Here is a 21,845-nt window from a genome sequence, read left to right as displayed (position 1 = left end):
AAGTTAGCATTACTGCTTTCATATTTTTCTAACCTCTAACTGTACTTCAGGTTAAACACTTTATCTTTGTTTGTATTGAGATTTATTTATACTCTTTTGACATTTTTGAATAGGTATTTGCAGACCTGAACTGCGGGACACCTTTTCGTAATTCTACTCTTGTGTCCCCAGAACAAAAAATAGAAGTGCTTCCTTTGTCCTTCAGTTTCTTCATTTCCATCATTCCTCTTTCTCCTCCTTTAAGGTAGTGAGAGAAATGAGATACTCAAATGTCCAAACTCAACTTGAAACGGAAATGTATGGACATCAAATTATCCACTCTTGCTCTGCTGAATTTACATTTTTACTTTTGCAGCTTTGTTTTGCAATCAGTGTCCGTCTGGCTCCAGCTTCAAACTCCTGAGTCTTAGTGTCCACTTGAAGATATTCCAGTCTTTTGATTTGACCTATGTGATCGATCTATTTTAGTACTCCCCATAAACATTTGATATTGGATTCTGGATCCATAATTACGCAATTGATTATGACTTGACATCTGGTGGAAAGACACACACATTTTGGGCCAGCTCCCTGTTCAATTTTAAACAATCATAGATTCTAAACAGGGAATTCACATTCTATATACTGTATTTTGCTCATTCCAGGACTTCTAGCACATTTGAGGTTTGGAGTTCTGCAGATTAATGGGACACATCCTGCTTGCATGATTTCTCCATAGTACTGTAGCTACCTAATCCATGCCTGTGATTCCCTTGGGTGAAAAGAGCTTATGGAAAACCCTAAGAATAGAAGCTTTCGAAAAAAGGGTGGGGTACCACCAATACCATGAGGGAGTTGCCTGTTATACTTTCTGTTCTCCTCTCTTTAAAAATGTTTAAACTAATATAACTGGATTCGCAGAACATGAAGACACCCACAGAGCTCATCCCTGGAAAGCCAGAATATAAACAACTTTAATGAACAACCCATTCCACTCTCTACTAGTTATCCTATAACTCCTTTCTCAATCCTGCCTCCCACCAGTTGACTGTACATCATCTCCAGTGCCATCTCTCTGAGCCATCTTCATATCTGTTGCTTGAAACGCCCCTTTGGTGGTTACGGACAAAGCTAATTGCATCAAAGTGTTATTGGGAACACAAGTGCTTTGCTGGCCAGGACTGTCTGTACATCATGTAAGCCTTTGATCACTGGCATGGTTGCCAGAATGTTATGGAACATTTTAGGATATTTTTTTATATAGTGAAGGATCCAGTATAAATTTGAGAAAGGAGATAAGAGGGAGAATGGTGGGATGTGATTGAAGCTTTCATATGCACTTATGTTGCTTAGCTACAGGAAGCTGGCAGACTGAGATCCTCCTCACACACTTCTGTTAATTCGTTATCTTTGTTAATTACATTTTTTTCTTTTTTTTTGTCGTTTTTGTAAGCAAATATGCTAATGTCACCTTGTTCACTATGAATGAGGTACTGTAACAATTCATAAACAAGGATTCAACTTATATGTATTTGAAGGCAGATGTTCTACAGGAAATCTTCCCTTTTTTGGCACTGTGCTCTTCTGGCTTGGGATCAAAATGACAATGAAAGCTTCTGTTGTAATTCCAGAAAAAAATCAAGAACAAGATAAACTGGTAAAGGAAATACTGTTCTAGAGCTGAATAGCCGAAATCGGTAGGTTAGCTTCCTATTATCATTACAGGTGTCAAGTTGGAATGCAAGCTTTTCCTCAGTTTCTTTCACACTAGAAAGCATAATCAGGATGGCTGAGCAGTCATCTGGGCTGTGTATAGGCTGTGGTCTCCCCTGGAGGCTTGGGTTTGAATCACAATCCTGATTGCTCTTCCATCCTTGGGCTCCAGAGGCCATCTCCTTGTTTTCACCATGGGACAGGATATTGAGTGATGTAGAGTCAGTACTGACTGTCTATCCTGGAGCTGTTTCAGTTACTGTGAAAACATGTTCCTGCATCCTGCAGACTCTGCAGACTGCGCCCTGGCAAGCAGGTCCTGAATAGCAAGACAGGCAAATGAAAATGTACCACCTGGGATATCTCAATGTCAGCTCTGGCAGTCAAAGGTTGCTGCAGAATGAGACCTGCAATGGACTTGGTCTCCATGCCAGTGTGGGTTCACTCTCTCAAAAGGAACAGCTGAAAAAAATTATAGTTCAACAACAGGAAGATGCTCCTGAAGTATGGATGTCCCCCAAAATGTGCTGCCTTTGCTTGCTTCATGTCGATAGGCTTGTAGTTATCCTAATTAAAGTTATTGCCCTATAAGAGAGCCCTTTGAAGTCTCGGGCAGCCAGAAGGAAGTGCACCTGCTGGAGTGCAGAATAATTACCAAATGGATGGAAACTTTGATCTGACTTTAATCATCTCTGTGGCCAAGGATCTGCACCTGTGGCTGGAAGGTTGCTGGTTCGTATCCCGCGGCCGGCAGAGGAATCCTACTCCTGTATGGCCCCGGAGCAAGGCCCTTAACCCCAGCTGCTCCAGGGGCGCCGTATAAATGGCTGACCCTGCGCTCTGACCCCAAGCTTCTCTCCCTGTCTGTGTGTCTCACTGAGAGCAAGAATGCAAAAAGACAAATTCCTAATACAAGAAATTGTATATGGCCAATAAAGTGATCTTATTATCTTAACAGAATTCAACATATTTACTGAGGCAAACTGTATGAGAAGATTGGACATAGACAACGTTCAGGAGACCGAAGCTCTCCATCAGTAAGCACCAACCAAAAGCAAACGCTATGAAGAAAGTAGATTACGTATCATACTTTGTGAGTTTTGTTTTGCAGATGACTGATATTGGCAAAGCATCCAGCTTTGCCAGACATCTGCAAAAGCAGCTTAAAACCAATATGATCGTCTGTCATTCAGTCATCATTCCCTCTGTATTTCATGAGGTTGGAAATGAAATCGTGATTTCATTACATAGCTATATTATATTCTGCTTGTATTATATTGTAGAACAAGTCGATAAATACTGTATTACTGTATTTATTTTAAATATAACAGACTAATTTCCCTGTGAGGTCCTTAGAGTCTCCCATTCAGCTAAAAGTATATAAGATTATCAAGATAAACGTTGTAGGATCATTTATAATTTCTTGTGTTTAAATACCAATTTGAATATTTTCCCCAGGTTTGAATAATGTTTTATAATAATGTGCTGAATAATGTTATGGACCTATTTATCTTTTCTTTGTCATTTATTAGCTATTGAAAACCAAACAAGCTAGATGGTTTGTATGGCCTGCTCTTGTATTATTTCGTATTTGTACCACCATTTTAATATGGAATACTAATATTCTTTAAGGGAAAGAGGCATTTTATTGTGTAATGCTAAATGCAAATCCATAAAATAAGACTTCATGTTTTTCTATATTGTTGCATGAAAGACATTTTTAACAGACCCATATGAAATTAAGTAAAGAGTGAAATGTATGATTTTATTATTTCAGAAGGCAGTGTGTATACAATCTGTAGAACTCAGATTTTTCTGAATATGTAATTTACGCCCTTCATGTAAAGTGGGGGAAAATCAATGGTTCCAATTGCCAGGAAAACACAAGAATAATTATAAATGTAAGAGAGTCATTGACCATCTTAAAGAAACAAGACTTTCTTGAAAGACACTCAACAATTCTGAAAGAAGATAGGTTATCAGCTTCAACAACATGGTAGTGTCACTAGTCCCAAACACCTTCTATGTGAAGGAGGGCATCTTGCTCTCAGTTTAAAGTGCTCTTCAGTATAGTTTCCACTTGTGTCATACGGATCATGCTTCATTTTTTATTCTAAAGAAGTCTACTGGGTATGTCTTCAAGAGTTTTGATTAACTTGAGATACATTTCCTCAGAGTCTTCTCTGTTCAAGACTAAAAAAGCTTAATTTGTTACAAACATTAATTGACTTAACATTTTAAATTTACTAGAGGCAATGAGAGAGAACTTGAATTCCCATTTCCTGTATTGCTTGGTAACGTAGTCTTGTGCTAAACCAAAAGAGCAATGTATAGTTTGTAAGGATTGGCATTTTTTACAGTCATCTCAACCTGTGAATGGGTTCATTATTTAGATTCCAAGCAAATTAATTTAAATTGGTAGCTACAATTAGTTAATTAGATTCTGAAAAAACATCATCCTTCTTGCTTTCCATGAATATTTTCAATACGTTTGTTTCTTTCATAATGTTTTGCTTAATTTCTAAAACTATTTTTGGGAAGTGCAGTTGAATTTGGAGCAAAAAGCTTTCAAAATCTCCAATTTATAACTCCAGGATATTCCTCTTAATACTATGAACGATATATTGAGAAGACTAATATGGTAGATAAGGACTCACAGATAATGACATCCGTCAAACTTATAGTTTATCTGTATTTGCATTAGGACTTTGCCTCTAGAAACAGACACATCACCATAAAATGTGAAAATAAAACTAAATGCAAAGCACAAATCATTTTTGTAGATACGTGTTATCCTTGGTGATATGCAGTACCGTTTTCATGGCACATTTGCTACTGATGAGGTTAAAGAGAATTACATAAAGAGTGCAACTGATTCAGATTCTTTGAAGGGGCTTCTCTGCTCTAATCCCTAGTTTAAGATAATCAGCTATAGGTCAACATTTACCCTGGTCACCAAGGGCTTTACAAGACAAGCCACAACCATTTAAAAAGGATAACTACCTTGAAGATAGAAGTGCTTCAGAGATAAAATCAGACTTACTCCATCCTTGTTTTTTCTAGCTGTTCCGTCTAAAAAAAAAACATTTTATAGGAAATAGTATGTACAAGAGCCTTTCAAAAGACTGATATCCCATCTATGGAGAGAATACTTTTGTGCTCTGTGTCCAGCCTTACACCCTATGCTTCTAGTTGCTGTGACCCCCACCTGTGGACTTTCTAATACATGATATTCATCTAGAAATGATGTTTGTTTTGTTTTTTGCCCTACAGCTACATCTTCTATATAACACCATAGCATGGCAAAGATTTTTCAAACCTGGACAGTTTTGTATGTACAACAGTGGTCCTACTGTGCCTTATAACTTTTCGCAGTAATGGTGGTCTGGGAAAAAAAATAAAAATGAAGCTTTACCAGAAAGTCTATCCTTTCTATACATTGACAACAAATGAAGGCATCAATGAGGCTACGGAGGGTCATATCAATATTATTAGTCTTGCTGTCTAGCCCATTACTCTTTCCAGAGGTGTAGTTCAATTCGACACCATTCTCATTCTCACCTCAGGGCTTTGTGCTCCTGCCAGATCAATGTGTCTCGCTGCAACGTCCCGCTACGAGGAAGTGCTTGTTCAGGTTAGTATCAGTCCATTTGAGCCCACAAATTATGCAGCAGAGGTTTCCTGAATCAGCCCAAAGGCATTTTCAGACTTTTCTACATTTTCACTACAGCAGGGCGCAACGCTGTGAATTAAAAATCTATTACAATAAGCGTGTTGTTAACACGGGCTCAGATGTCAAAAAGGGCACCATAGCAACTATATACTGAAGGAATAGAGTAAAAAACATTGAGGTTTATCTGTGACTTTCAGTCATTTCAAAATTTCCCTTCTCGGTGAATTCTGATAGGCTTTTATGATGTTTATGGCGTTTTTTCCAAGATGTGACCCTGCACCTTGTATCTGTTGAATTGGGCTCTATCACCCCAAACCTCTAGAGGATAAAGTGACTGTGATTAATGGATACATGGATGTGTGCTCTGTTACCAGTTAGGGAGATTTATAAAAACAGGAAAAAGCATACAGTAAATCAGGAACATTTCCAAAGTGAAAAAAAATGTTGTGCTTTTTCTGCTCATAAAGTGAAACAAGTCATTAATTTATTTAAATGCAACTTGGTTGTCACAGTTTATAAATTCTGGAGGGTATATTGAATGCAGGCTTTGCATATCTACATATCTGCATGGAAAAGGCCAATGTTCCCTGTGACTTAATGAAGCACCACTTTTCCCAACATACATGTTTATGTTTTTTATATGCACAGGCAGCTTACTTTATAGTTATGGAGGTGCAATACAAATGCTATACAAATCAAACACCTCAAACCATAACACAAAATAACATTTACACACATTTAACTCATAATAAACATGATGTAACCTACCTCTACATCAACATTAGGAGACAAGACCTATGGGGAAACTGATCTTATCACAAAAGTTGCACAGAAGTTTGTTAACTTTTTCACATTAAGGCAATAATCATCTTATATTGTTCATTGAGTATTTCAGATTTACTTTCTCCAGTTTCAAAGATTATTACATTAATAATCAACTTTGCCAAGTATTGAGCTGGCTGCCATTTGTCACAATGCAAAATCCAGAAAACCAGTGAGCTTAAGTTCTAATTTGGAGAAAAGACATGACTTGTGGCTACAATGACTGTTGCCTGACTAACTGTAATGATTTTGTCCAATCTAATCAGTGCCTTCACTGCACTGCGAGGCAGGAATCTAAACTCAAAGTTGAAATCTCTTTATACCAAACATAATGAAAAAATGCAATAAGTTACAACCATGCATAATATTTCCAAAGAGACTGTAATAAAACAATGATTAAGTTTGTGAATGTGAATCAAAAAGGTCAGATTAAACAATAATATTGTTTCTGGTTTGTAAAAGAAAACCACGGTGACCATGAAATATTTCATGATTAGACTTTAATCGATTGGAATCTTAGAAGCTTATATATAGAATTATCTAAATTAATTTAAAAAGATACATCCAGTAGATATGCTTGCTGTTTAAATCACTAAGTTGAAACACTACATTAATACCCTCCAAACCAATTTTCCAACAAAATATACTCCAGACAATTAGATTGGGTTTACAGTTAAGATGTGGAATGTGGAACAACACAAACCAATTAACTTTACTCGTAACCCTTAGGACGCCGAAAGACCCTGAAAGAGCAGGTCACCAACTGACTTATTTAATGCTGGGAACCGAATATCATCCTGTCATTCTGATTTTAGGCATCTCACTGTAAAATTATTGCCTTGCTGAAGCCTTCAGTGAAGGTTACGAGAGACATCTGCCTATTTTCTGGGATCAGGTCACCTTTTTAGTCTCGACCTTCATTCCAGAGGCTTCCTATCTGATAAATTGCTGTTTACTTTCAGTTAGACGAGCTTTCTGAGCTCCAGTTTGAAGAAATGAAATGCATAAACTGTCCGTATACTTCAAGCACTGTGACATTGTATTCAATTCCTGAAGCAAGGCCGAAGGACTTGTCTGTCCTTCTTTTCAACGGTCATTACAATATTCATATTTGTATGTGTATATAAACCAGCTGTCGGAGCTAAGTGTTCTCCTCAACAATCAAAGTGAAATACAATCAGACAGGTTGGTTCAGCATAGGTTATTGATTAATACAAGAACTGATTAACCTCCTGAAAAGAAAATGTAATTGTTATTCAGTCATTTAAAGCTACATTTTTCTGACGAAACAAACACAGCTCATTAGCAAATATAGTTACACATATTCGAGGCACTCTGTAATGCATTTTTAGCAGTTCAGTACATCACATTCTGCTGTCCATTGATTTACCTGAGCATTTGGGAAGTGGTTGCAGTCTTCGTTTTTATTTTGCTATGAAACTCTGTAGGGGTAAGACCTGCCCTGTGACACAACTGCACCATTTCAAAGTTTCAAAGACACTTTGCTCCATTCCTTTATAATTCAAGCCGTTTAGGTCTAGTCTTCATTTTGGGTTATCATGAGAAAAAAAATTCATCAGCCTACACATTGTCTTTTGGGAGCTGCGAGATGATGTTGTTGAATCGAATGATTCCGTTTTTTTTTTTACTGCTGTGATCCAGCAAAGCATCCTTTTAATAGGGGTAAATGTTATTCATACTGATGCCAATTGATGCCAGTTTCCACCACAGCCCCTAATAGGTGCCCTGTGTTATACGTATGACACAGGTGCTCATTTTGTTCTGGCAGGTCACTGGAGATGGACCACATGACTTCAAGTTTGTGACTTTATGGATGTTCGTAGTTACAACACTCCTGGCTGCATGGAAAGACTCTTTGGTTTGTCTCAGGTATCAGACAGGTGCCAAACGCAGATCCCTGTATTACTAATTTGACATCAGTACACCTTTGCTGCACTGCACGTGTGTGGAATTAATTATTTCACTACATAAATATGCTTAATGTGTTGCATCTAAACACTTAAAAATTATGTTTGAACATAGAATACATATCCAATCTATCAACCTTAGTGTTTAAGTGAAATAATTTCACATTACTTAATTCATAAAAAGCACCATTTATACAGACATTTGTTAAAAATGAAGGCTATCATAATCACGTTTTTTGCTAAAGAATGAATGATAATGCATTCAACAAAACCTCGTCATTGAAGTACCATATTTGTTTTGTGACATGCTTATTTTAATTTAAATAAAAATATGACAAAACTATTGCACTGTTGCACATTTGTACAACACATCTATTATTCTTGTGTTTTGACATAATTCAATGTCACAAAAAAATTCACTGCACGGTGAGCTATTAAAGGAAATGCCATTTTCTGCCCTCAAAAAGATGTTTTTTTAATGAAAAAGAGACTTATTATGTGCCCTTAAGTACTTTCTTCCTTCCTTTGTATCACTTATTCATGCATAAAAGGCTGAATAAAGGGTTAAATGTTTAACAGTGAGGCTTAAAATCTTAAATTGAAAGCAAACACAAATATTTGAGACCCAAATGTAGAAAAGGTTGGTTATTAGGTTTTGCGCAGCCACATGATAACACCCTGATTACAAATGAAGTACAAACCGGACTGTCCAATACAATCAGGGTATTAAATGGTAAAAGGCTTCACAAGCTAGCTTTTGAATAAATTTAGAATCATCCTATAGCGTGGTTTTCTCTTTTCACTAAGAAAGCTTAAACATATTCATTGGCACTGCATTGTCTGCCTGTAGCAATCTGTATGTCCCTGTAGAGTAAGGAGCCCATGAACAAACAGTGTGATTTTTTTCTCCTTCACTTAAAATTAGAATTAGCATGAGTGCAGTTTGCTCTATTTCCTGTGGCACAAATTGTACAGCATGTTGAAACACCGAAAAATAAATGAAAGTGAATCTGGGTCTCCTTTTTTCCTGTAGGACTCTTTTTCTAGGATAAAGAACACAGTGTTTTGTCAGTTCTTTTTTAAATGCACATTACATTTTATTACCTGACAGTCCTGGTCTGAAAGGTATAAACGATGAAGACATAACGTGTAAAATGTTATGTCTCAATCAATTTTGAATAGAATCTTTTTAGCTGAAGAGTATCTTATCTTACATTCTCACATTTAATCTCTGCATTTGGCAAATGACAGTTCTATTGTGCACAGTATTCTAAAGACCAGGCTGCAAACTGTGATACAGAGCATTATAAGCTTATACACCAAGGTGATGTCACACCTTATCTCAATTAAAGTGTAATTCTAAGTCATTGACTGTTTTTAATATCAACAGACAGGATTTTTGGATTTGTCTTTTATTGTGTTTTAATTTTTTCATTGTTACTATTCCCTAGTAAGCCTCTGAGTCAGTCATCAAAGATATTTACAGTAATACTGAAAAAATAAAAACATTGTAAATGTACTGTATTAAATAGACGCAGAACAAAGATACAGAAATCCATGAGATGTTGTGCAATGAAAATATAACTTTTTGAAAAATCAGAATCAGGAGACCCAGCACTGTTTTACGTCCTTGGGACTATTTTTTTTCTTGGAGCTGCAAATTTACAAAAAGGAAAAAAAAAACTCTTCCCAGTATTCTGAGACTCCACTCACTCTCAGACTTTTTGTAGCAGTTGTTTTAGGGTTTTCCTTTACAGTTCTGATAATTGTTCAGTCATTAACTACTGTTGATTAATTGTTAATTATACTTGTGGTTTCTTCTTACTTCTGTAGATTTCAAATTGTTGGTTTGGGGTGCCAAATTTCTGTGCATGCGGTTTTGATTTTTTTCTTTCAGCTTTCAAATTGCCTTTGTTTCATAAAAAGAAATGTCTTTGGTTTTCATTTGACTTCCAATTAGACTCTGAACTCAAAGTAAAGCAAGGTTACTTTGGGTAATATGTTCGCAGGTCTTTTTTGAAGGCCCAATAACCTAAAAACAAGCACCTGACTAACAAGAGACATCCGGCAGGTGATTGGCTCCATACCTTTGCTCCTTCAAGTTTCACAAGTGCTGGTTTGCCTTAAAAGACAGCACAGTGAAACAATGGTTAGCACTGTTGTCTTGCGTTGCTGGTGTCCTGGGTTCAATTCTGGAGGTGAAGTGCTCTCTGTCTAGAGCTTCAGAAATGCTCAAATTTCCTCCCACAGTCCAAAGACATAGTGGTATGTTAATATGCCACAGGAAAATTAGCCCTTGGGTGAGTGTGTGCATGTTTTTTGACAGTGTGTGCCCAGTGATGGACTGGTGTACCGTCCAGAGTATATCTTGCCTTGCCCTTGTTTTTCTGAGGAGATAGGATCCAATTCCCTGTGATCCTGAACTGGATAAAGCAGTTCGAAAATGGGTGGATAATTTAATTGACTGAAGAAGGTAGAGGTTAACTGCCTTTGTTAAAAATAGAACACGTGTGAGCTGCACATAACACTCCAATTTTTTTATGGAAAATTTTTAGAGTACTTACCGAAAAACTGAAGTTTAGACTTCATAGTCCCATATGATTTTTCTAAATAATTAGAAAAATGAAAGCCATGGAGTTAATTAAATGATTAGACAGGCAAAGTAATTGAGCTCAGGTGGGGGGGAAAGCAGACCTTAGTCCTTCAGGAAAAGATTTTATGATCTTCTGTTGATGAGAACATTGATAATTAATTGTGGTGGAGATTTAAAGTAGGAACTGTTTGGGGAAAATGATGGACCTGAAGGGGAAAAAAGCTGACTATAGAGTGAACCAGGATTATATTCATTAATTAAATTTTGTTTTGGTTGTCTTAGCATTGGCTTACATAGACTTGTAGCTGTTTCACTGCATATACCATTTTTAGATTTTCTTTGTCCAGTGCAATTATTCCATTTTAAAAATAATATCTCCTTTTCCCTTTAACAGTCATACTTACTACCAGTTTTGCCTAAAAATATTATTTATTTCTATACAATCAGTTACAACAAAAGCTCCAGAACAAGCAGAACAATTTTATTACAGGTGAATTACAAAATTCTGTAACAGAATAAACCAAAGAATACAACACAACATATCAGTTTAAAACTTCAGCTAAATGTATTTGTGCATTAGAAGAGCCTTATATTTAACACATATCATCGATGATAATAAAACACAACACATTTAAGAATAACCCCATAAAAACGTTTGCTTTTGCAGGGACCACATAGTATTGTACTGTAATATCAACCACGCAGCAACAGGAAATACTGAATTCAGCACAATTATATCTTCCTTGGTCAAATTATGGAAGGAAAAAGGAACTGCATAACACTATTTACATCAAACACATCTCAGTTTCTTAACAGGATGCCACTAAATGAAAATATGATGTCAAATACATTTTCTACACATTACTCACAAACAAGAAAGATGAATAATTTTATTCAATTTCATACATAAATAAGAAAAAAGAAAATGAAAGCCCATTTAAGGTCAAAACAGAATTACAAGCTGCCTGTGAATCAGGCAGGTAATTTAATTGTTTCCAATCTTTTTAGTACTGATTGGAAACCTTTCATCAAGAAATGGGTTTTAAAATTTGGGATGGCTGGGCAGAGATACATTTTGATTTAATTTAGACTTTCACTTTTGCACGAACAGTTGTTCTGCAACTATGACCTTCTGGTTTAAGATGTGAGGTAAAAACTGTGAGACATTTAACTTTAATCAAGACTGATAATACATTTACTAGCATGTTTCCCTAAAATTATATGCAAGAAACTCTGATTACTGTAGATAAGATATTTGGTGATGAATCTGTGTAATTATTGTTCACAGCTGTTTTTTGAGTTTGTTAAAGCATAAAAAGTCTACTTTTTAAAGAATGAGAATTAAGCATCGGTGTATTTTGGATGTAAATGTACTCCACTGCTCAGGAATTAATTTTCTACAGTAAGGTATTAAAATCATCTAAGCTTGACTTTTTGAATACATATACAGCTACGTCTACTAAATGTACTACATATCTACCGATTTAAATCAGTAGATATTTAGAATATTAAGTTTTAATATTCTGTTATGATCAGTCATTTCACTTCCAGTTCTTTGCAGAACTACAGAGGTGGATGATGGATACTAAGATACCCACAATAATCCTAGAATTGTATTGTCTACAAAACATGACAATCAAAGTAGCAGGTACTGTATACTGTACTGTATTTATGGTTACATACTTACTGGCTTTGATAAAACACGGATTGGAAGGATTTCTAGATTTAAAACAGGCTTTGTTTTCTCTTTGCAACCTAATTCTGACAATGCTAGCAAACAGCTCTCTGATTTCTCCAAAAAGAAATGCCCACATGGTGAGCATTTGCAATGGGGAGAAAAAAAAAACCCATAAACATGTAAAGAACAGACTCCTTTGTAAAACAACTACCACTTTTACAAAAAAGGAACTATTAAACACTAGTTTCACTCATCCACTCTGCTGCAAAACATCCAAAGCAATAAAAATTGAGTATTTGCTAAGGCATTAAAAAGTTCTGCATATGCTGTCCCTGCAACCATTGTAAAAGTATTCAATATGTCAGTTTGTTATCATAGTGTTATCACAATATTTTAAACAATCTAGTAAATGTTTTTTTCCAGCTATGCAACGCTTTAAATTCACCATTAGCACTAACAATCAGTGTTTCTGTTTCTTTTTTCCACGAGAAGCACATCTGCAGTATCTCTTGTCATTACAGAATGTCCTGTGGCCAAAAAACCCATTAAGTGGTAAGTACAGTTAAAAAAAAACAACAACAAAATGATGGCTTCTGGCAGTAGGAGATCTCAATCCTGTTGTTATATACAATAGGTATTGCAGAATTTATGTGGAGAGATCAGCCAGATTTCTTATGAATATTAACTTTTCTAATGCAAAGCAGAAATTGCTTCTTTCCTCTCTCCCTGTACAATACTTGGTCAAATGATGACACTAAACACATCAATGATCATATTTACTTTCCTGTTGTTTTTTGTTTTTCCTGTAAATAATTACAAGAATGATCTGTTAAAAATACTATCAATTTATGAATTAAACATTCAATATAACATTGCACCAGTATGTATTCCCAGCAATTAAACTTGGCTCAAGATTATTTTTTATGCTGTGTGAGGTATTGGGTCTAAAATTAAATACAAAATGTAAATAAGAGCTGCCCCAGTATCTGTCTCGGTTAATTGAAAAAAATGTTAATTAAACTGTTCAATTCGAGCTGTGTAAATGTTCAATTTTCAAACTTTGTAAATAACACAACAGGTTAGACTACTTTATGAAGTTGCCTCTTAGGAACTGATAACTAATACCTAACGGATAACTAATTCCTAAAATGTAATTAAGAAGTAATAATATCAAAGTAAATTAAAGTGTAAATCCAAGAATGTCCAAGTTTCTGTCCACAAAACAAGAGGTCCACTTTGAAGTCTACCATGTTTTATATTAAAACTGGCACCAAGGGAAAAATAAAATGTGTAGTATTAGAATACTAATGACAGATTAGACTAGTGACAGATGGAAATGTGTGTTGGTAGCAAAGGAACAAGTAAAAGGTTTGTTCCATGCTGAAAAGAGAAGAAAGAAAACAATGTTTCGCCTGTTTCCGGGTGCCGGATGTTGGTATATGCCATAATTATCACTCTCTGCATTGTTAAGAAAGCATAAAAATTGGATATTTACAGATAATGTGAAGTTCATTTAGCATGCAAAATAATATCCTTGATTCAACAGAATGTTGCTTCTTCCTATTAAATGTAACAGTAATCCAGATGTCAGAAGTATAGGGCGCAAGGTAGGACAAGCCCCTAGACAGGATTCCAGTATAACACATATAGACAATACTGTATACAGGCAAAAAAAAAAACATTGTCTTCAGAAGGTAGGAAAAAACCATAGACTATAGTGAAAACACACAAACTCTGGAATTGAGCCAAGACTCACCTGTGGAGCAGCACTTTTAACAACACCATTGCTCCTACAAGCTTTAAAAAACTAGTTTTCAGTTAATGTTATTGCACAAACAATAAATACTGGATCTACAATGTTACCTGATCCCTATTATATACTGTACATATTTACTGTATTCTGTACATACATTATGTCAGACAACAAAGCACAATGAAACTCATTAGTGTCCTGTAGTTTTCCGTTTTCGCCTGTTTTGCAGGATGTTTTTAAGCTAGTTGATTTTTCACATTTAAGGTCCTTCAGTTTTCCAAGTGTAGGGTGTTCTGTTGGGAGACCTTTCAACAAACATAATTTGTTTGGGATGGACATAATTTAAAAAGAGGAGAGGTGTTATATCATATGAATGATGTATTCTGTATCTCTCGTCATCTGTGTGCTTGATTAGCTGCTGTCAAATCAAGAATTAAAGAAGATTTATAGTGACAAAAAGAGTGGGTGGTTTTCTTTAATTTCAGCTTCCTTCTTTTCTTGCAATGCTACCAGAAGAAAACTAAGAGGGATTAATTTATCCTTTTCATCTAAAGGCTACAGAGCAGGTAGATTTAAAATGACCACACATTGATTTCCATCTAATTGTACTAAAGGACTTTTCACTGTGTTGTTCTGTCCAGATTATAATCCTCATATCCATTTAAAAACCTCTTCCCAGTCTAGACAGCTTAACACTTATTCATCTTACTTCTTGAAATGCATTGAGGGACGCTGATCAATGAACTTCATGTTATCTCCCTGTGGGCCTGGATCCTCTTTACACTTGACAAATCGGATATGCAGAGGTGACTAGGCTATTGAGTCCTGTGTGATCATCCTTTAGAAGAGAAATTAATCTCAGATGTTGTCAACTTCCTTCCCAACTGGGAATACAAACACCGGCCCATGATTATTACATTTCAGTTAAGGCTAGTAACTCAAACTGTTTCTTCACACTTATGGCTCCCCTAGTGCTAAAAGAACACTATGCGCTGTCCTAGTTTGGGTTGTCAAGCTTTCTTTTTCATTATCACTACGAAGAAAAAAGCAAAACCTTAATCTGATGCAAAAAGTAAAGGGAAAGTTTCTGTATATATTCAGTGTCTTAAAATAAGCAACAAAATGGTGTTTCAGTGTGCTGATCAGTATATCTGCAATTTGACATTCAAAAATAAATGAATGAATGAATACTTGAGGTTTTTTCTTAGATATAACAGATTAAACCTTAATTCGTGAAAGTCAGAGTAAAATTGTCCTCACTGTCTTAAATTCAAATGCAACAAAAATATTTAGTCACAAATCTGTTTAGTGTTGTGCTTTAGTGTTGTGTTAAGTATACCACACAAATGAACATTTCAGAACAGCAAAGATGCTGATGTGATACAGTTATAAGCCAACTTAGTAAATAATGTCAAACTCCTTTTGCAGAGCTCTTTGTATTGTGGTGCAAAGGCATCACCATAACGGATACTTTGGCATGTTTTGAAAGACGGAAAAAAGCTAGACCAAATCCTGTGAAAATTAATTAAATCTGAAGTGAACACCCATGAAAAGAACACAGCACTTAGTTAGTAGTACACAATGTAGACGTATTCTTCCTTCATGAAAATCTATTTTTGAGATGTACATGAACACTTTCTTGGATTGCTTTCCATTGTTTCAACATGGAGTACTTTGTGATGTTTAAGGTAAAGAACTATCTTGCTAGCAACAGAGAAAAACTTAATGGGTTGTCTTTGACCTACTGACTGGTATTATTGTATTAGTGAGTATTTGTATGCTTAAACAAAAAAAGTCTCAACAGCTGTGAACTGTTCCTAGGTGTGGGAACCCTCCACAGAAATCAGTCTTTTGGAGAAAGGCTAGAAACGGTGCAATTGAATCTACAGGAGGTTGTACTATGCTCTTATGGAGTCCACAAATCACCAATTCCCAGGTGTAACAGAAAAAAAAACAGACCATCACTAGGATTTAAGTGTGCTGGGTTAAAACCACAACTTGTCAACCACAACTTGAGGAACTGTAACAGTTTGGGCAGCCTAGAGATCAGGGATAATATAAGCCTGTCTTCCACCTGCCTCTTTAAATGCTATTGATTCCACTCAAAATACACAGTAAGAACAGACCAAGCTAACAGGGCATGGCTAGATAACCACCCCCTTTCACTTTCTGGGAAAATCAATGAGTACAAGGGCCTGGTTGACATCCGACAGCTAGGATTTAACTGTTCAGGAGCACAACCTGAAAGAAATTCTGGGCATGGCATGTTGTGTGGCTTTTATTGTATCCAGAACAAATGATGCCTAAAACATAAAATATTTAGTAATTAAATAAATAAATGCAAACCAATAAAAATATTCCCTAGAGAAAGTGAATTCAAAAATCGAATTTCTGATGTGTCATGTTTCTTTCATCTATTATGTGATATTTCTCCTAGCATAACATATACAGTACACAATGACTTTTTGAAAGGTACGTTTAACTGTTCCAAAGGCTACAGCAACAGCAACACGAAAATGGCACGTATTTTACATTAATGTACAGAATCTCACTGGATAGGAGAGATCGTGCAGAGCCAACAATCGTTTATAGCTAAGCATATTTCGTTGACACTGAAAAACACATCAGTACACAGGAAAAATACTGTATGACCCACAAAATCCTTTACTCTATGAATTCTGAAGTTAAGCTTTGCTGAAAGTGACCTTACTAGACAAACAGGTGTCATCAAATGATAATTTCTTGCTGGGAAGAAACTCTGCGGTCACGGTCATGTCGTCTAGCTCAGTGGTGAAGTGATCTGGACTCTCTCCATTGGACATGTCTTTTATTACGCTGTAATTGAGAGCCATGCTGTAGGTAGCTGGCTTCTCAGAATGCGGCTGCTGGCATTTGCAAAGCTTCTTAAAGGCGGCTCTGAATTTCTGAGACATCGCATTGTAGATAATCGGATTGATGGCACTGTTAAGGTAAATGCAGATTCGGCAGAACAAGACAAACCAGGTATCTAAATATGCCTGAGTCAGAAAAGAATTCACCACCACTAACGTTCGATAGGGCATCCACAACAGTGCAAACAGAATGACCACCACTGCGAGCATCTTTGTCACCTAGAGCAGAAGGAAATAGACAAAGTCACATTAAAAAGATACTGTTTTACTGGAGTTAAGATGATGACAGATATTTATCACTGAAGCTTGGGTTACTTAAGGAAGCTAAGCTCTAACTGAAAGAAAATGTAATTCCTAAAAACCTGTGAAATATCTTAGCCAGAATACGTCTTTGAAAAATGTTCAATTACAACTGTACTTTTAGTACTTTTAACACAATCACAAGAATAAGATTGCCAAACTTTGACAAAGATTACAAAAATCTTATTTGATGCAATTAATATATTTGAAGAAAAAAATATCTTTGGTATAGATTAAAATATAGATAATATAAGATAAATATATTAATTGGTTAAGCAAGAGTTACACTAATATGAAATGTACACATAGTAAACCTCATAATTCAAGCAGGTAAGCCACGTCAAAATGTGATAAAGGGATATTTATATATTTTATACATTATATATATTTAAAATTATTATTTTTGTATGGAAACGAACTTGTCATAACAATATTAAGACAGATTCGGAAGATCTGGAGAGAATCACGGTTATAATACAAAACCACGGTTTTTGAGGAAGTTCATTTTGTGATAGAATGACGGTTTTCTGCTCTGAAGAATATCAGAAGTGCAGTGGAATAAAATTAACATTTTTTCAGTATGAATAATTTACAAAAAATGATACATGAAAATGAAAGCTGGAAAAATAAGAAAATTCAAATATTGATAAATGCCAATACGGTATACTACATAAATAACTAGTACAAAGCACCTCAGCAACAACTTTCCAGTGATATGGCATATTTCTTGATTTAGAAGAGCAACTTCGCTTGAAAACTACAATATTCTACAACGAATCGAGTTACTGGTTTTTCATTTGCGATAAAACAAGACTTTTGCCTTGTTTTCAACTGTTTAGGAAGGATATGAATCTTAATCTCATTGCAACACCAGCAGAAGTCTGATATAATGTTTATCAGCAGTAAACCTAGGAGACTTCAATGCTGTGCCAAGAAGTGGCTGCAATAACGTAGCGCAGTGCTTTCGATGCTGACCGCACGGTGCGTAACCGAGCCTCCTGCCGTGCGTAAATTAAGGGGAAGGAAAGGTATTAGTCTCATTCATATTTTGTAGCAGGTAGGTGGGGTTTCAGAATAAGTAATGCCTTTTAAGCTGGTTTGACGTTTAAGTGTATTTTACTTCCCTGTAAAATTAGGTATCCTTTCTTTATGTCATACTTTATATGCATATGATATATTACTAATATTATTAGCACAAGACCTTACCTGTCTCCGTGAAGACGCGGTACTGCTTGAACAGCGACTTGAGCTTTTGGAGTTAAAGATCGTGTTGTCGTGACTGGATTCGTTTTTCCACTTTTTGTTTTTTTCTTTGGGATCTGCGGGAATGGGGTTTAGGAACAGAATTCTTGCGATCAGTCCGTACAGAATAGTGGCTAACGTTAAGGGCACCACATAAAATATGGCAAAGTCCAAAAAGTAGATCGGCAGATAAAGATTTCTGGACACTTTGTAGGCACAAGTCACCACAGTCACATCTGCGTAGTGTATGTCTTTAGTGTCCGACAGGTAAAACCACATAACGCAGTAGAAAGAGGTAAATGCCCAAACAACCACGATGATCTTCTTGGCTCTTGAAAGGGTACAGAGAAATTGGGCTTTAATGGGATGGCAGATAGCGATGTACCTCTCGATGGTAAAAGCAGTTATTGAGCAAGAGGAGGCATTGATGCCCAAATACTGGAGATAAGTGATACAAAGGCATCCAGCGTAGCCATAAACCCAGGACCCATAAATGCTGTCGGTGATGTTTGGCAGACCGGCAGCTGTAAGAACCATTAAGTCTGCGACAGCCAGACTCACCAGGTAGCAGTTGGTCGGCGTCCGCATGTGCTTGGTTGTGAGGACAACCAAGACCACCATGATGTTGCCCACAATACCAATTCCGCAGATGACCAAAACCAAAACCGTGCTCACCACCTTGTATTCGATACTAGGTTCGGTCCAGTTTCCGACAGTCTGGTTGTCTTGAAACAGCGTCACGTTCTCCATCTTCGTTTTCCTAAAACTCTGGGGGTACTGTAGCTACCAGTTTATGAAGGATCCCAGTATCTCCTTTTAGCTGAAAAACAACAATTTAGTTATATCAGATGTATCAGTCTTTCTATCCTGGTTTTAACGACTAACTTCTATCGACGAACAACTCTTTGTTTTACCGGTCAAGGCTGTTAATGAAATGTCAATGAAGTAGAAGTGACATAAACCCCTGTTGGTCCAAAGAGAAAGACTGGTCTTGTAATACAACAGCATACAGTATATGCTCCCTTTACACTGCTAATTTATTTTAGCTTTCTTTTGATAGAGCACAAGTTGGAACTCTCAATTGCAAGCTCTTAAAAGAGCGACGAGAAAATTGTACTTACATTAACGTCGAGCACGAAGTACCGGTTTCCTGCACAACTCTTCTTTTTCCGAACATTTTTGCCTTGTCTAGTCGGATAAAGTTCAACGCCCAATTCCAGAGCAAAAAGTAAAAAAAAAAATGTACTGATCTCAGCAAGTATTAGTTATTAACTTCCACAACAGTTTGTTTCACCCCCAAAAACCTTGATACGTTTTCACTGTCATACACAATATGAAATTACCTGGACCAAGCGAGAGAGCTACTGTACGTTTCTTTTGCCTTTTTTTCCCCCCACACCTCAAAAGCGTCTGCAAGTTTCTACGCCCTGTGAAAAGACGCAGTAAAACCGTCTGTTGGTTTATGAAGTTCGCTGAACAGCACAGGCATCGATCTGACTGCCTGCGAGTCTCGGTGGATATTGTCCTATAAGGGAACGAGCCTCAGCGCACAGTGAGAAGCGAAGCCGCACTGAAATTAGGCGATCCCACGGCAAGTCATCAGTCATGGGGGCTGCGATTCAGCTGCCTCAAAGACCAAACGTAAACACGCCGAGGAGGTGGTACCTATACAGTACATTATTATTGACAATTAATTACAAAATTGTTATCATATGATTGTAAAAAATATTAATGATTATAGCGCTTATATAAATGACATATTCGATAAGTCATATAAACCTGATATTTTAAATCTGCCTCAAAAGACAAATATTCAGCATAAGCAAGGTGTTTCTTTTTTGTCTTATCCACTCTTAATTCTATGTAAAAAATTCTAATATACCCAGCTGTAACGGTAAAAAAAAAAAAATCAAAATGAAGCATGCTCCGTGTAAGGAATAATTCTTCACTAGGAGAGAAATGGGAGTTTCAGAACGAAACGGGGCTTGTGTTAATCCCTAAAACGAATGTGTAAACTCCTGTTCTTCTGATTGAAACCAGTTTCACCTTTATAACCTGAGGTGTATACAGTATATGTACAGAGAGAGAGCAGCTACAGCTATATCTCAACTGAGCTAATCTAGCTGCAAGTGTAACAACTGAAGTTCTGTCTCATGGGTTGGCCACAGACAATGGGAATACACAATGACCTTCAAAGCTATTACACCAAACCAAAATGTGCCTTAGATAAAAAAAATAAAAGGCGAAATCTAACTGCATATATAACAACTGTTGCTCTTAACTTCCAGCTCAACCTGGAAAGGTACTGTATTTCTTTTAACACATTGCTTTGGAAAAAGTACTCACCCCCTGTTAATACTTTAGCATTTCATTGTATATCATTTCTTATTCAAATGAACTTTTTTTTATATTGAAAACTGTAATGGTTAAAGTGAACAGTTTTATATTTGCATGAGGATGATTGTAAGCAAAGCCTTCAAGAAAGACACTCATACTATATCTGAAAGCAATTACTGTGGTCAGTATTTTGACTCTCTACCAGCTTTGCTCTTTGGGATGGTGTAATGTTCTCAATTCTTCCTGGGATAATTGCTCCAGTTCTGACAAGTTTGTTGAGGATAGTTGATGGATCATCAAGCCCCACAGTGTTGTCCATTGGATTCAAATTAGGACTCAGACAGGACATTCACTCTCCTCTTGACAGACCACTGCAGTCTGGATATGACCTTGTGCTTCAGGTTATTGTCCTAATTTGAATATTTGACCCAGGTTTGGATTTTTGGCTGACTCAAGCAGGGTTTACTGTAAGATTCACCTTTACTTTACACATTTCCATTTTCTGCTGATGTAATGTATCAACATAACAAGATGCTGCCACCACCAGGATTTGCATTTAGACAATGTTTTCTAAACTTTTTTGGAACTCACCCAGGCAGACCAGCTTTGTACAGCATGTTGGGCTTTGCATGTTGTTATTGCAGCAAAGGTGACTTCTATTTCAGACTTTTAACTTTGCAGATCTTTCCATATCAGTTTTCGCTTCACAATGGCAGCATTAACCAGTTTCCTACTTGCTGCTCAGTTTGCAAGGGCAGCCTGATCTACTGTATATAGTAGATCAGCCTCTTCATGATGTGCTTCACTAATCTTAAAGGGATAATTATATTAATGTCGTAACCCCTAAAACTATTTCTTTCTACATGATCTGATTTAAGGTTTCTGGAGCAAGGGGATTGAATACTTAAGCAAACAGGAATGTTTTAATTTAAAAAA

General features: G+C 36.4%; 1 protein-coding gene across 1 annotated transcript; it reads right to left on the bottom strand.

Moving 5' to 3' along the window:
- Positions 1 to 11,125: 11,125 nt before the first annotated feature.
- On the bottom strand, positions 11,126 to 20,154 carry trhra (thyrotropin-releasing hormone receptor a). Its single transcript, XM_006635561.3, has 3 exons — positions 19,694 to 20,154; positions 18,537 to 19,392; positions 11,126 to 17,249 (listed from the first exon to the last, which is right to left on the bottom strand). Exons 2-3 carry the CDS (start codon positions 19,320 to 19,322, stop codon positions 16,824 to 16,826), a joined length of 1,212 nt encoding a protein of 403 aa, XP_006635624.1. The 5' UTR covers positions 19,323 to 19,392; positions 19,694 to 20,154; the 3' UTR covers positions 11,126 to 16,823.
- Between the last annotated feature and the right edge of the window lie 1,691 nt (positions 20,155 to 21,845).

Source organism: Lepisosteus oculatus, chromosome 10 (assembly GCF_040954835.1).
Source record: "Lepisosteus oculatus isolate fLepOcu1 chromosome 10, fLepOcu1.hap2, whole genome shotgun sequence".
Lineage (NCBI taxonomy): Eukaryota > Metazoa > Chordata > Actinopteri > Semionotiformes > Lepisosteidae > Lepisosteus > Lepisosteus oculatus.
This window is presented reverse-complemented; position numbering and strand designations above follow the sequence as displayed.

Excerpts from the sequence above, each read along its gene's own strand:
- trhra (XM_006635561.3), bottom strand. The coding sequence starts at position 19,322 with ATGGAGAACGTGACGCTGTTTCAAGACAACCAGACTGTCGGAAACTGG. Across the intron at positions 17,250-18,536 it reads CCGCGTCTTCACGGAGACAG|GTGACAAAGATGCTCGCAGT; the intron begins GTAAGGTCTTGT and ends CTTCTGCTCTAG.